Source organism: Typopeltis vanoorti, chromosome 24 (assembly GCF_054136105.1).
Source record: "Typopeltis vanoorti isolate ZY-2024b chromosome 24, IOZ_Tvanoo_1.0, whole genome shotgun sequence".
Taxonomy (NCBI): Eukaryota; Metazoa; Arthropoda; class Arachnida; order Uropygi; family Thelyphonidae; genus Typopeltis; species Typopeltis vanoorti.
The window spans coordinates 71,299,345-71,316,787 of record NC_143572.1 but is presented as its reverse complement, the minus strand read 5'-3'; the positions used below and the strand labels follow the sequence as shown (position 1 = coordinate 71,316,787).

General features: G+C 34.6%; 1 protein-coding gene across 2 annotated transcripts in view; it reads right to left on the bottom strand.

The window, feature by feature from the left end:
• The window catches only part of Cul4 (cullin 4), a 276,936-nt gene that overhangs the window by 202,738 nt on the left and 56,755 nt on the right, over positions 1-17,443 (bottom strand). For both annotated transcript variants that reach the window (XM_090414048.1, XM_090414051.1), the window contains one exon: positions 7,907-7,976. In XM_090414048.1, the coding sequence (XP_090270174.1) occupies positions 7,907-7,976 (70 nt within the window). The remainder of the gene's footprint in view (positions 1-7,906; positions 7,977-17,443) is intronic.

Genomic DNA, 17,443 nt, shown 5'->3' with positions numbered 1-17,443 from the left:
TCCTTGAGCAACTTGAATTGTTTATATCTTATACAGAAGGGAAGTTATTAAAAAAACGGCAAAAAATAAAACAAAGAGTCAGTTGATATTTAAATAAAATTGTAAATTTTTCGTGTGTTTCTAATTTCTTATAATTTTCAAGTAATAAGTCCTACACTACACTGAATGGTTTCAAATGAAGAATAGGTCAACTATGTTCTCTGGCAAGCTGAGCTGAAATCTGTATCAGTTGGCAGAAGAAAATTTAGGACTCACTACAACAAGGAAGCACGCAGAGAAATTCAGTTACAATTGGATGAAAATTTAAAGAGACCAGTTACATTAACAATAAGCCATGAATGGAAGACCAGGAGTAAAAGATGAGAATGTGTTGTTTGTAGAGCATGATTTTACAAAAACAGGCTAGAAAAATCAGCAAGATAAGCTTCATTTGAACTAGATATTCCTAGAGCAATGTTCAAACTTTTCATAACAAAATGACACCTACAAGCATATATAATCCAAAACCACTAAAGTGAGTAGAAAAAGACTATGCAAAATCAGCTTTCTGCCATCATTTTAATCAAAATGTTAAACATAACTCATTTGTTAAGAATTTATTTGGTGATAAAGCAACATTTCACATCAGCATGAAAGAGATTCTCTGAAAGCAGATATCTGGTGTGCATAATAACAAAATCACGCATAATCAGTCCATTCTTTTGTAGAGGAACTGTTGTGAATAGAGGGCTCATTTGAACAAGCTGCAAATTACCTTGTTGCTGAAATGAGGATATAAGACTCACTGACAGCAGTCTTTCAGAAAGACATCTTGGTGCCTGCAATGTATGAAAATTTTCAAATGATCTGTTTCCTAATACACAGACTAGAAGAAGTGGACAAGAATAATGGCTATCTTGCTCCCCAGACTAGTCTCCATTAGATTTTCTCCTGTGGGATGTTAAAACTAAAGTTCACTCAACTCGACAAACACCTCTTTTTGAACGATCTTTGTGCTATAAAAAAAAAATGTGACCAGTGCATATAACTTAAACTGCAGAACTGATTCAGGATCGGGCAATACTTTGCATCCAAAATGATGGGTGGATATGTTGAAAGTTAGCATTCCCACAATGAAATATGCCAAATCTTGAATGAATTCCCTCCCTGTTGTATTTTGCACTGTTTATATCTTATATAGAAGTTATTTAAAATGCATACTGCTCTAAGACTATTCATAAGTTATTTAACAATACTAAAAAAAAAAAATAAAACACTAACCTATAAAAGGATGTTTAATGACTAGCTTATATTTCATTGGATTTCAAACCAGCATCCTCAGAGCACAACATGTTACAGTTTATATGCAATAACAACTAAGTGAAACAATTCAAATTGTAACTGACAAAAGATCTAGTCCTTATTTGGCACTCTCTTATGATACATAAAAGAAGTTATTACAGTCGTGTGTAAGTTGATCTTAAGATGACTGTTTCCCAAATTTTTGGCAAATTAATGAAGCCATGTGTTGTTAAAGTTATAAGAATGCTTCGTAGCCACTGCTGACTGAAAATAATCTCTCTGACCTGTAATGGCTTCTATATAGCCAACTGGTTTTCTTCCACATAATTCTGTGTGAACAAGTGTTCAAAGCATATACTCCCAATCCTGACTTCCCATAATAGTGGTAGCAAATAGCAAATATATCTCTTATATTCTCAGTGATGGATGTTTGTCCTTGAGAGAGTGGATCAGAGTTGCTAATTTTATATGTGGTTTTAGAGTGGTGTTAAGATATTTTCTTAGTGCTATGGCTATCTTTTTGAATGCAGCCTGAATAGCAATAGTAGTGTTTTGCTTTTGTGTTGTCAGGGGAGGAGGGCATGCATTGTTTTATCTATTTTGTAAGAGCAGTAGCCATTGGCCAAAAAAAAAGTGAGGTGAAGATAGTTGAGTTCCATGTAAATAACTGCATCATTAGAACAAGTAACCCCTGGCTCTATGAGTTTGTGTTTTGAGAATTCCATACTTCTGGGATGGATGATGATGCAGTTGTGTATATAGATATCCCATAGGTTGAGAATCGCTGCTCTAACAACTTCCATATACTACACCTTGGAATTCACTTCACATTAAAAATTAGAAAAAGAAACAAATAGTTATTTGCTTTTCCTGATTACATTAGTCACTCACTTTTCAGATGGTTCACTATCTTTTTCCACTACCTTTGAGCATAAACTGCAAGCTGTCCATCACTGGTTGCTTGGTATATTTTGCAATATTCATATGTTCCTGTAAGTGTAACTAGTTTATTCAATACAGTGGATTTTATACATTTTATGTTTTTCAGAGTGGATTTTATGTTTTTGTTTTTATATTGTTTTTGTGTCAATAAAGTTTCATTAAATGCTTTTGTTTCAATAAAGTAGTTTTTCAGTTTTTGAATGCAGCCAAAGGGCTCGCGTGAGCCCTTTGTTAAATATTTTTCCATTTATAGAAAACCATTGCATGCACTACCAGTGCATGCAATGGTTTTCTATAAATGGAAAAAGATAGTGAACCATCTGAAAAGTGAGTGACTAATGTAATCAAGAAAAGCAAATAACTATTTGTTTCTTTTTCTAATTTTTAATGTGAAGTGAATTCCAAGGTGTAGTATATGGAAGTTGTTAGAGCAGCGATTTTCAACCTTTGGGATGCATGAAGAAAGCGAAGAAAGTGGAAATCAAAGGAAAAACTGAAAAACTACTTTATTGAAACAAAAGCATTTAATGAAACTATTTATTGACACAAAAACAATATAAAAACAAAAACATAAAATCCACTCTGAAAAACATAAAATGTATAAAATCCACTGTATTGAATAAACTAGTTACACTTACAGGAACATATGAATATTGCAAAATATACCAAGCAACCAGTGAGCTATAAGGGGCTCAATGCAAGCCCTTTGTTAAATTTTTCTCAAATTTGCGAGCCCCTTGTTCTTCTTGTTTAATAATCTTGTAGAACTAGAAAATACCACTGCAGAATGTATACATGGTATTATAATTGCTACTTTAAAAGATTGGCTGTGTGTTTGGACCATGATGGACAGCTTGCGGTTTATGAACGGCTCTTGCTGTGTGGAGAAATTACCCAGCTTTATGCAAGCATTTTGCATCAAACAATTATTATAAGAGCTTTTTAAACCGACTTCTCAATTTGGAACTTTTAAAAGATCTAGCATTAATGATTGATATCCTACAGGAATTATCATATCTGTCAGAAGCTCTACAAAGTTGCATTATAAGTATTATACGGGCTAAGTTAGCTTTTTTTTTTTTTTTGCTCGACGATGCAAGCCCTTTGTTTAAAATTTCCATAGCTCACCACTACAAACAACTAAATAAAACTAAACAATAACAAATATAAAAGTTAATGGCTTCTTTGGGCCTGTGTATGACGGTGATACATTGGAAATTGATACTCTTAGTTCTCTTTCTATATTTAACTTCTTCTTCTACACGTTATTCCCGCTTCCTATGCAGGGTCCGCGTGTTACTTTTAGATGCGACTTCTTGTTAGTACTACTCCCAACCGACCCGTCGCCTGGTCTGCCGCTGGGGGAGGGATATATTTTTGACTGTAGAGGCATATGTTCACGGGGCCGGTTTGCCTGTTTGCAGGATGAAAAACGCCAGATAAACTGGCGGAAAAAACCCTACTGACTGCGTCCAAGACCGGCTAACTTGGCTATGCCTGAGGAAGATCCTCAAATTCCTCACGTCTACAACGGGAATCGAACCTGGGACACTCCTTCCCCAGGCATATGGTTGCGAAGTGCAAAGCCACTAGGCTAACCGCGCGGTTCTTTCTATATTTAACTGAGATCCATATTTTGTTTTTAAGGCAGCCACTGCAGAAAATCTGGTTTCACAAAGATAAAATGTTGGAAATGGCAAAAGTACACGAAAAGCTCTTGACTTTAGTGCAAAAAATTCATCTGCAACACCAACCCAAAATTCAAACAGCAATTTAAGATACAAATTGTCTTTTGATTTCGCCACTTGATGTGAGGTCTATAAATTGTTCCTACTCTTCAATTGAGAAACCTTCAGGAGTAATTTGAAATGGGTTTCTAACTCACTCGTACACTGTCATTATGTTGTCGTCGCTTATAAAATAGTTTCTAAAATTCTTTGTCAACATTGTTAAATGATTTTCAATAGTTGCAAATAAAACTTTGATGTGTTGGTCTTCTGCCTTGTAGGTTTTGATAAATTCATCCACATTTGCAAACATTTCTAATTTATGTTGCTTTACCTTCTTGTTCCATAACTCTAGTTTTTTTACAAAAAGCATCAACTTTGTTGCTCATTTCTAAGATGTGTATTTTTTCCTTGGAGTTGCAGGTTTAATATATTTAGTTTCTCGAATATGTCCATCAAGTAGCTCAATTTCATCGCAAATAAGTGGTCTCTAAACTTCTCTGCTTCTTCGTGATTTTCCTCTTCCAAGAAGATTTTCTTTCTTAATTTGTAAACACATTGTAAACATTTTCCCTGTGATAACCATCTTGTCTCACAGTAAAATAGTAATGCTGAATCACTCCAGCCATGTCTTTGCAGAGTTCAGAAAACAGTCTTGATTTTAAGGATCTTATTTTTATATAATTCACCATGGTTATAACTATTGTTAACACAATGTTTAGACCAGGACTCATTTCCTTTGCAGCAAGAGCTTCTCTATGAATCATGCAACGTGTCCAAATACAATGTGGGGATTTTTCACTCACAAGGGCTTGTAAACTTTTAAACCTTCCAGACATAACTCAAGCACCATCAGTGCAAATTCCAAAACAATTTTTCCACTGTATGTCTGCCTTGCATATAAAATCGTCCAATATTTTGAAAATACAGGTGCTGTGGCTCTTCTTTCTATTGGTTTACAAAACAATAATGCTTCAACTGCTGATAATCCATCGCAAAATCGAACATAAGCAATTAAATGGCAATCCTTGTTTCTATCTGTTGCCTCGTCAAGTTGAATTAAGAATAATTGGTCACAAAGCTTCGACAAAAGTTGTTGTTTCATATCTTCACATATATCACCAATTCGCCGAGGAACATATCATTTGTTAGAGGTATGCACTGTAGTTGTTTAGTAAAACTTTCTCCAAGCATAGTTTCCACAATATCAATTGCAGCTGGCAGAATTAGGTCTTCTCTGATAGTGTGGAGCTTTTTGCACCTAGCTATTTTATATGCAACTTTGAAAGAAGCTAGTAAAGCTTTTTCATTTACAGACAAAGCTTGTTTAATTCTAGATTTTTGCTTTTCAAAACATTTCAGTTTGGCAGCAAAGAACTCGAGGTTTTAACATACTTTTTTAACATATACTCCTTATGAGGTGTTTATCCAAATGTTTTTTAAGTTTATTCAGTTTCATGCTATCAGCCACCAAAATATTTGAACAAATAACACAGTGATTTTTCTTCATCATTTACTTCAGTCTTTGTAAAACTGAAATCTAAATATTCTGCTGCATACTTTCTTGATTTTACTTTCAGAGTGATATTCTGTGAATCTGAATTTGTTGACATCGACGCTTCACAGTTGTCAAATGCCTGCTTATGTCCAATTAAAAATTTATCCATTTTTCTACACTAGAAAAGATTGCTTTTATACCGTGTATCACAGTTGTTGCAAATAGGAGTAAAATAACGCCAACCATTGACTTCTCCCTGTTAGTCACTGTTGCAGTGTTATTGCCGTCTTGCCATTTCAAGCCATATTTATGCTTGCAGAAACATTTCCAGGACATTCGACTTCCCGTGATGAAATCGCAAATGTTTCCGAAAGGGCAATATGATTCAACGGTCTGTGTGAAGTGATGCCAGATCTATACAATTTTCGAAAGATTTGATGATGTATTTAAATTTATATGAATATTTAAAAATTTTAATTCCTAGTTTGTTTTGCTAACTTTTATGGGTTTTGTCAGTGTCTCAACACAAGGTAAGGGGGAAGGTGGTGGTGGGACCACAAAACTAATATTAAAAAATGGGGCAAACATGAAAGAAGGTTGAGAAAGACTGTGTTAGAGGTCTTACACTATTTTTGGAGTCATGGCTTTGAAGCATTCTTCAAACCTTAACAAGTATGGTAGCATTAATCTGCAAAAAAAATTGAGAGGCAATCTTAAGATCAACTTTTACACAACCACAATAACTTTTTTTTTTAATAACATTAGAGAAAGCACCAAATTAAGACTTTAGATATTTTGTCCATTACAATTTGAATGGTTTCACTTACTCACTGTCATATGTAAACTGATATTTTTGTGCTTCAAGAACAGTAGTTTGAAATCCAGAAAAGTATAAGCTAAACCAGGGTTTCCCAAACTGTGTTCCGTGGAACACCAGTGTTCCGCAGAAGGTGAATAAGTGTTCCAAGAGAAGTTCTCCTGGAATTTGTCATTTTAGTTTTCTAAGCATTTTTCATTAATTATAGTGGAAATATTCCGAGGAGAATAATATTCGTGAATATGTCGAAAAGCTCAGACCAGAACGCCTATTAACATCTGTGTGGTATCGTTAATTTTCACACATCGAACTCTTTCAACAATTGGGAAAGAGAATACCGCTGTTTATCACAGATTGTAAAAATTGCCTGCAAGCCGATTACAACAATGGGTGGCGTATCCTCTGTTCTCAAAACTGAAAGAAGATTAGTCACTAACATTTGCAACATCTGTGTTGCAAATGTTAGTGACTAATCAACAAGGAAGTTTAAAGAAAATTTTTCCACTAAAATCGAAGATCAAAGTAGTCTGTATCTGGTTCTCAAATCTAGTAATACTGAATACTTTCTTTGCAAGTTCATATGGTAGAATAAAAGTTTCGAAACTATAGTGCCGCGATTTTTTAAAAGTAATAGGCCTGCAGATTTAAATTTTAATATGAATAAGAGACTTTGTTTAATTTTGGTATCAAGAAATCTCTCACTGAAGGTATTTGTGACGCATCACTGCCAGCCTACAAAGCGATCTCCAGGATGTACAAAAGGAGGGGAAAACTACCAGCACACAGGAGAAAAAGTCTGCATTCACTCGTAAGTACTTATAATATTATAAATTTTTGGTGATCAGAATGGGATATGTCAATGAAAATCAGCACACATTAATTTAATAATGTTTGTTTAATTGATGTTTAATTAATGATCAATTATTAATTAATAATAAAAATCAGCTAAATTAACAATTAATTATTGATTAATACATTACAAAATAACCAAGGTGTTCTGTGAAAATTTCAGGATTTGTGAAGTGCTCTGTCATAGGAAAGTTTGGGAAACGCTGAGCTAAACAATAAATCCTTTTATAATTTAGTGTTTTGATGTTGTAATACCATTGAAATAACTTATGAATCATGTTAAAAACACCTAACCTGTCAACAAGATGCACAAAGACTATTTATAGACACTGTGTGTGCATGCATGCACCTTCCGGAGCCCATTTATTGCTCCATCATTGGACAGTTTTAAATTATAAAGTAATAAAGTGTTAACAATAGTTATTTTAAAATGTAATGAAAGGAAAAGCAGGCTGCAACTCTGTGATCTGATTTGGGAACAAAGAACTGGTACTAGAATTGCCTATAGGCACAAAAAGAAATAAGTTTAATGTGAAAGACATTAATTATTAAATGAGATCAAAACTGATAAAAAATCACTTCGCTTAAAAGAAAACAGTACTTTGTGTTCCTTCAATTAGAATAATAGTAACTGTGAAACATTACATAAGAAGGAAAATATTAATTTTATTGCTTAAGATGTTAACACATTCACTCAAGGTAACTGCAATATTTTAAGATTTACTAACATGCAAAAATGCATTTGTTTCTGAATCAAACTAACTAAAATAATAAAATACAAAAATAACTTACCATTTGTCTACAGTGAGCTTGCCAACATTCATTCATCAATTTTAAGAAATATAAACTATCCATATATTCTGTGTCAACAGTCAAAGAATAACAAAGGAGAATAGTAACTAGGAGAATTACTACAAAACCAATGGATTGATTATAACATTTCAGCTTAACCTAAATTAAGTGGACATCAATATTAAACAATTTAAAATTGTCTTTCACATAATTCAAAAAAATCAGGCTTAAAAGTAGCTTAAAATAAAATCTATAAATATTTGAAAATTACTTTTGATTTCTTTAATCTGTTTATTTTTTCTATTTCAGTCAGCATACACTATCTACCAATAATTGTCCAGACACTTTAGCAATTTACACCAGCAGACGAATAATATTGGGTATATCCACCTTTGACCACCTCCTGCACCCTTTGAAGGAGGCTTTCCACCAATTCCTCCATCAAAGCAGCACTGAGTTCAGTAACAGATCGAGGATGTGCTGCTCTGGACCCCAATCGCCACTCCAATTTGTCTCATGGGTGTTCGATGTGGTTGAGGTCAGGACTCTGCACAGGCCAGGGCAGTTGTTTAACACTCATTCTTCATTCCATTCCATAACAGCTGCAGCTTTGTGGGATTGTTGTCTTGATAGTAACGCAGGTCTGTTCCATAAGAACTTCACAGTGTAGGCAGCATCTGATTATCCAAAATATCAAGGTACTGGGCTGCCTTCATGGAACCACAGAGTCCAAACCAGTGGTTTGGACCCTGTTCCCAGAGAATGGGGAAGAATTATTGCAACACTGTTGACCCTTGCAAGCAAGTCCACTAGCCAACTGATCCTGGCCAGACCATGAAGGAATACTCATTTTGGCAAAGCAGTGGCCAAAGCATGAGAGACCAACACGATTGCTCTTTCTGTATGTCCATGGGATGCACTGCACAGCAAACACAGCGATGGTGGTCTGAAATTCATCATCAAATTCCTGACATGTACCCTCAAGGGGTGTACAGGATATGATAGTACTACATGATAATGGAAAAGGCTAAGGAGAAGCAGAGTGAAGAATACAGGAAGAAAAGCATAGTAAAAATAAGAACAAAAGGACTAGTACCATCACGGGGAGGTCCCCTTCAACACCTGAGGGGGGGGGGGGGGGGGCATGCTAGTCATCTACATGGAATTTGCATGTTTGTAGTCAACTGTTTTGGTGGATTTACTTTATATTTCGACAGTTTACCTGCTATTGCATTCTGGTTTGATATCTGAGTTTTACTGTTTTGTTTTACAAATTCATTGCTATGCTGCATTTTATATGATTAATCATATTTTACATTTTGAAAATTTTTCAAAATGTAAAATATGAAAACTTTAATGTACATTAAACTTCCAAATATCACTAAAAAACTATTCATGGCTAAAACTGTACTCGCTTTCAGTATTTTAAGAATGCATAATATAACTAAAATAAAAACAGAAACACCAAATTAAGTATCTATAACAAATGCAATGAAGCCTTGGTATGCAGTTATGCAAGATGGGGGGGGGGATTGTTTTCCCAATTTGTTGGGTTTGTTAGGATATGTGCAACACGAATTTTTTCTTCTTCAGCCAGAGCTGAATAGTGAATCCTCCTCCTGATTTGGCTGCAGTCAAATATTTGCAAAACATGCCAATCATCCAAATACTGAAGGAAAATTGACTATTCCATACATCTCTAGTAAAAGCATTCAAAATCATTATAAAAACTGCCAATAAAATTAAACTGTTAAGGCTACACATGCATTACTACATTAGTGAGTTTTCTGAATTCAGAATAGTTCCAAAACAATGCTTGAAAAGATGACAGAGCTAGTGATGTCTTTAAGGCACACTGATAACAGCATAAACAATTGAAAAACATTTAAGCTGTTTTTAGAATAGGAAATTATATATTCCAGGAAAATATTAAACAGCCACAATTTTTTCTCAACTTTCTGCATATTTCATCATTTGGTATCCTGATTGCTGCTAGTCATAGGGCATCAATTTAGGTTAGTCATGATTGATGTTTGAGTGTCACAGCCTTTTCTAATGATTCAAAAAATCTCTCCACTTCTCCTTTCTTAGTAAAATTTCTCTACCTCTTTTTTCTTAATAGAATCTTCTGTGGGAGATAGGCAAAAGTAAGTTGCATTGTCCAATTCCCAATTTTGATGTGTGCCTACATTACTCAACTTCATATTGCCTGCCATCGTAGATTTCAATTTACTCACTATAATATACTGACAGCTGAACAGAATAAAGGAAATGGTTATGACATGATAATGCCACAGTCAATTTGGCATGTTTCAGCATGGAACCCTCTAAGTAAATTGAAATAAATGTGAATGGACATAAACTGATGATATGGATAAGAGGTGATTCATGGAAGACATTAAAGAACAGAATATGAATGGAGCAGAATCAAAATGGCAGGTAATGAAGAGCATGCCAAGGACTCTGTCCACATGCTGTTGTTTAATTTGTATTAATGACTGATGGAATGATTTGGGTGGGGAGAGGGCTATCCGGTTAATATACAGTTGTTTGCATACAAAACTAAGGAGGGTAGCGGTGATTGGGACATCTCACCGAATAGCTTTGGATGATTTAAGTACTCCAGCAGGCAAAGAATAATGGATTAATATGGCAAAGTGTAAGGCTGAGATAAATAGTTTACAAACTACATATTATAGATGAAATTGGAATAACAGAAATTAATGGCTATGGATGTGAGGGTGATGGTGAACAGGAAGTTATCTCTTTTTATAAGGCTATGATGCAATCACACCTGCATCCTTGTGCAGATTTGCTTACCTGGGGTTCCTGAAGGAAGGAAGACTAAATTATAGAGAGGATCAAGAGGTAAATGACCAAGTCACAAGTCTGTGGAATATTCCCTATAAGAATATACTGGATGCATGTGTGTGTGGGAGGATGCAAAGTTTAGAAAAAATAAAGTACAGGGAAAAAAGAGGTGATATGACAGAAACATATAAGTCACTAAAGGAATTCTACAAGATTGCTGCAGAAGAATTTTTCTGATACATGATAGAAAGTACATGAATACATAAAAGCATGAATTTGTGAGCTGAATACAAACACAATTTCACCAGGAAATTGTATATATAAGTGTGGTTGGGAAGAATGCGGGACCACATTTTTTTCCCTTAAAGTGGTGAATGGGTTGGCAGAATCAAATGCATGAGTGTTCTGCATGTGAATGAGTCCAGGAAGTATGACAGACATTGTCAGAATAACAATTAGTATGGGCCTCCTGCAACATGTCTTCTGACCTCACAGAGTTATTCATATAATAATATAGGTATTTTTAGCAGGTTAAAATACACTGCTAAAATACACATTATGGATAGGGTGTAATTCATGAGATATTGTTTAAATAACCGATATTTATTACAAATTTAACAAATTATACATTTTAGCATGAAATAATTTTAAACAAGAATAACAACAAGAATATCCAAAAACACTTTTGTTAATTTTTAATAGGGCGTATTAAAAATATGGTCTCTATTAACAGCCAAAACAGCAGTACATCTTGAGTACATGGACCAGATAAGATGATCAAACATTTCTTGTGGGATATTTCCCCACTCTTCCGTGAGAGCAATTCCGAGCTCTTGAAGCGATCGTGATGGCACCAGTCAAGCAGAAACACGCCTACCTAAAGCATCCCAGGCATGTTCGATTGGATTATAATCCAGTGAACAGGCAGCCAGTCCATTCATTCAATACCTTCTTCCTCAAACCACTCTTGTACCAAATTTGCACGGTGTGGACAAGCATTGTCATCCATAAAAATGAATTCTTGGCCAATTGCAGCAGCACATGGACAAACTATAGGTTCCAAAATCTCATAGTTTCTGATAAAATAGAGATCAGTATGGCCACCTATACTTATTCCAGCCCATACCATCAAACTCCCACCTTGATGTTAGGGTCTTTCATGAACTGTGGATTATTTCTTGTTCCACTTTCCCACCATATCAAGATACTAGGTTATCTGGTTGCAGACTGAACCTGGACTCGTCACTAAAAAGTACACGAGCCCAATCCTCATTTGTCCAGTTACAGTGTTCCTGTGCCCAAATTTTTTGGGCTCTTTTGTGATTTGCAGTAAGTGGAATGCAAACCATTGGTCTTCGAGCATATAAATCTATCACATGAAGACGATTTCATGCTGTCTGTGTCGGTACCAGCCTCCCTGTTGCTGTGCCAAGTTCACTTAAAAGTTGTGTTGCATTAAATGTTCGATTTCTTCTGGCAAGTAATGACAAATACTGATCGTCTGTTGGAGTTGTTGTGATGGGTGACCGCGACCTTGTCTTCAGCCCATTCCCCATCTCCAGAAAAGCGATTCCAAAGTCGCGAAATTACGCTTTGAGATACACGACACGCTTGCTGAGTTTGTCCAGCTTCTAATCGACCAATGGCTCTCCAAGCTGAATTCTGGGATATCATGTTGCTCTGCCATTTTTAACAAAATAACAGGTGGTAGGTAAACACAAGTTTACAACTGAAGTGATAATTATGCACTGTGGAAGTAAGTGCAACAAGTCACGCTTTTATACTCCCACATGCTAATACGGCTAAGACATGTTTCGACAAGTCTTAACATGATTTTGTACGCAGTTGCATGTTCTACACTGTTGTATATTAAGAATATTTTAAAATAAATGTGTTACATTTGTAAATTATTTTTATAACTTTATAATTTACAAGAAAACCAAAATATCCCCTGACTGTTTTGAGCAGTATATTTACAAAGAAATTACATTTGTATGTCCATGTTTTTGAAGGATAATGCATTTGCAATGAGAGACTTCTGAAATACGATAAATCTTAGAAACACAAAGTAAAAAATTCTTTGATCACTTTACACATTTATTCTAATAACAGTTTTTCTTTCAAAAGTTAAAAAGAATCAAAATAAAATTTTTCCAACATTTTTAGATGTCGCTTTCTTTAGAGACATAATTTCAGAGACTTATTTCTAAACTTGTCTGTTTCAGACCAATACACACACCTGAACTAATGATTGTTTACCTCAGGAATTGACCAACAAGGCTTACAAAAGTTCCTCTGGTTAGCATACTAAGACTATTTAGGTAACACTGTTATAATATAAATGCTGGCTTGGTTGGCCAAGTGGTTAGCGTAGCTAATCTCCAGCCAAAAGGCTGTGGGTTGGAATCCTGCCATAGCGTAGCTAATCTCCAGCCAAAAGGCTGTGGGTTGGAATCCTGCCATGGGCATGAGTGTTTGTCTGTGAAAATACTAGTGGTGGTGGGCAGTAGATGGTGCTAGTGCAGATGATGATGGTGTTAGCATTAAGAATGTGTGAGGGGGCCTAAACTAAAAAATGAAAGAGGAAAGATCATCAAAACAGGTGTTTGATAGCAAGATGGCAGGAAAAAGACCCAGAAGACAATGAATATGATAGGCACAACAATATTGGAGTACTGATGAGTAATAGACTAATTTGAAGGAAAATTGTTGATAGTCATAATGTAAACTTAATCATGTGATACTGTCATAATAGCCTGTAAACTCCTTGAGGGTTACATATCAGGAACTGATGACTTTTTTAATGCTTTATTAGCTTCCCAGAACTTTCATCAGGCAACCCTGTTTGTGAATTTTTAGTTTTTAAATTTAATTCTTTTATATCTTCCTCATACAAGGTTTTTCCTTTACAGTAGCAGTTATATTTTAGTATCATTTGTGTTTATGCTATCCAGCAGCCATAAAAGTACAATTTAGTATTTCCAAATGACATTGTCTAATTCCTGATTAAAACTAAGGGAAGAGGAGATAATCATATATTTTTTTTGACAGAATAGCTAACTTTCAGAAATTTGATTGTTATGTGGATTGTACGTGGCAACTCTTCAAAAAAAACTGAGACTAAGAAGCTAAGGCATGTTCTATTTTGGCACAAATCTCTACAACTATGAGTGAGAAAACTCAAATGAGGAATGACAGAAAAAATATACATTTAGAGAATTTAGCATTCCTTTTTTTTTTTTCTATCAGTTTATGTGATCTGTTTCTTGGATTAATTTTCTCATCATCGCATTCCATTTTTAAATAATGCCAACAAATGCTGATCACAAATACTCTGTTCTGCAACAATATAAACTGGATGATGACTAACATGGAAGCTTAACTGAATACAACCACAATCATGTAGAGTGCATTTTCTTGCCTTTATTACTGTGGTTTGCTATATGATTTGTCACTGGTACACAGTATTTGGAAAATGATATCCATATATATTTTTGCTATGTAGTATAGCAGGGGTGTTAAACCTGTCGATCGCGGAGCTATTTTTGGTCGATCTCTTGTGTATCCCTCCTTACTTACGAATTTAATTAAAACTGAAAACATAATATTTTATTTATGATTCTTTTTAATTTGCTTTAAGTGTATTGCTATTGTTTATTTATTTTTCGTTAAAATTGTCAAATCAGCAATTTTCTTATAAGTGCAGGTAAATGAATTAATTTGGATCAGTGGAAGTCAAACAGCGAGCCAAGTGAATACGATTATAAGCAAAGTGTAAAAACTTGATTGTAGCTTAAATATTAAATATTCCAAAGCACATTACATCGATTTACTTAGGTTAAGTCCCATGTGAATATTGTAAATAAATAAACTTTGTCTCAGTATAGTTTGTATTAGATGTTTTTGTAAATAACTCTTTTGAAGCTAACTGTATATACTGCTTTAATAAGAATATGTTAGAGTGTTAAAAACAAAGGCAATGTTTTTGTCGCCGAAGCTGTACATGGCGGCATTAGAAAGATTGTTATTAAAACGTGTATGTATGTATGAGAAAGGCTTGCAGGTTCTAAGTGTAAACATCTCTGAAGTCAGTCAGAATGAGTTCAAACAACTTTCCAACTTACAATCAAAAGAAAGCGGAGGAGAACCAAAGGCATGCCGAACTTGAAACTTAAGATGAAAGACTCATACTAATTCTTTAGGGGTTGCCAAACTTCATGCAAGGTCTCAGAAGAAGCCTAATAAAAAGGGACTGAACCAAGCAGAAGGGGTCCCGATTCCAGAATTGCTGTCAGAGAGGAGGCCACCCGGATCCACGTTGCTTGAGAGAGGAGTTTTCCCGCTTCCAGAAAGGAGCTTCTCGGTTCGAGACGTCATTAGAGAGACTAGTTCTAGGCCACAGACAAGGTTTCAAATTGCCAAAAGGAAGAGTTCTAATTGCCGGAGAAAAGTTTCAAAAGGCAGAGAGGGATTCAGTTAACAGTTGACTGCAGTTCTAGCTGTTGAAACGGCAGAAAAAGAAGGCAGTCGTCCAGGCATTTTTGGCAAGCCCAAGCAGAGGAGAAAAGGCAATGGAAATATCCTGAAGCACCTTCGCTTGTAAGTTTTTCTTTTCGCCGAGGGAGAGTAACCATTTGCCAGAGCTGAATGAGCCCACAGCCTGCTACGTTCCCGATGAGATGCAGCCGAGCCAAAATTTCCTGAAGAAGATCCGAGACTGAAGAATTGCCATAGAACTTTTAGTGAAAGACGTTTGACTGAATGTAAGATACAGAGCCTTTGTAAGTTCAAAACGTTTATATAATTACTGTTATAGTTGATACAAGAAAGACTTTTAAGATATATGTTTAATAGTTTTAAGAAATGTCCATAGTCCATAAGAGAATCAATTGGCATGTTAGAGGTTGATATCAAATGTGTAAAGATAACTTAACACAGATTTAGGTAACCTCTTTACGAGTAAGCTTAGAGATTGATAAGTAAAAATTTGTAAACTGAGAGTAGGTAACCTTATGTGTTAAAGAAAGTAATTAATGTTGAAGAAAGAAGGTTCTAATTTTTTCTAAAGAATTTTTATAGATGGATACAGAGAGCAATCGCCCTAACGTTAAAAAGTGTATATTTCATAGTAATGTAAATAATTGTCATTTGACTTTCTTGTTAAAAGAGTGCTACCTGTTTGTTTATTTACAACTGCACTGTTTCTAAAATAAACCAGACTTGTTGAGCGTGAATCTAAGTGAGTTGGCCAAAGCGTGAAATTAAGAAAAAGAATAGACCACGACTGTTTGTAAAAGTTTTAATGTAGGAATTTGTGTTAGAGAAAAAGAGAGAGAAATCAAATCTACCAGCTGCATATTTGAGTTCTTTTTGCAAATCAAAGATATTAGTGGCGTAGTCTCATTTTAAATAAATTTTCTATTATCTTAGGCATAAGACTCGTAATGCGAAAGGTAGATAAAGATAGCAAGTAATAAGATAAACGAGAGATTCTGAGAGAGAGAAAGCACGCACAGCAAATTAGAATAACGGAGAATAAAGTACAAAGTAAAAGACATCACAAGTAATTAATAGAAATTACAAGTATACAAAGTTAAATAATAATAAAAGTTTACAATGTCACAGTAATGACTGGATAGCAAAAGTAGACACATAACAAAAGCACATCGCATGCGTTTTGTTTAATTTGAGAATAATCATGAGTGTATCAAAGAAATCGAAGATGTATCATTTTCACAAGGCATGGGAAATGGATTTTTTCTTTACAATGATAAATGGAAAGTATTGTTGTTTGATTTGTAATTCATCTGTAGCAATTCCAAAAAAAGATAATATTGAGAAACATTTTCATTGCTACATGCAAAATATGAAGATTTTCACCAAAATTCTAAAATACGTAAATCAAAAATTATAAATTTAAAGGCAGGACTTTCTGGACAACAAAATATGATTTCGAAAATAATAAATAAACCAATATCAGTCACTATTGCATCTTTGAAAGTGTGTCATTTATTAGCAAAAGCAAAAAAGCCTTTTCCTGATGGAGAGTTAATAAAAGAATAGTTTCTTGCAGCAGCAGAATCTTTATTTTCTGATTTTAAATATAAAAATGAAATCATTTCGAATATTAAAGATTTACAACTTTCCAAAACAACGGTTATGAGAAGAGTTGAAATTAAGTGCCGATCTGAATACTCAGTTAATGTTAGACATTCACCAGTGTGTTGCGTTTTCATTACAATTTGATGAATCAAACGACTTCACTGATATTGCTCAGTTAATGGTATTTATTTGCATGGTATTTCATGATTATTCAAGTAAAGAAGAACTTTTGAAAATTATACCATTATTGGGAAGGACTAGGGGAGGAGACATTTTTTTGGCATTTGATGAATTTGTGAAACAACACAAACTTCTGCTTTTTAAACTTGTGTCTATTACTACTGATGGTGCTCCTGCAATGATAGGTAATAAATCAGGCTTCATTTCATTATGTAAAAACGATGACAAATATCCAGATTGTTTAATGTACCACTGTATTATTCACCAACAAGTACTGTGTAGTAAAAGATTAAACACAAAAGATGTTTTGGATATTACATTTAAAATTGTAAATTCTGTTCGAGGAAAAGCCCTGCAACAGCGGTTATTTAAATTACAGGCAGATGATGGGGAACTTCTGTTGTACAATAATGTTCGCTGGCTCAGTCAATTTTTAGAAAGATT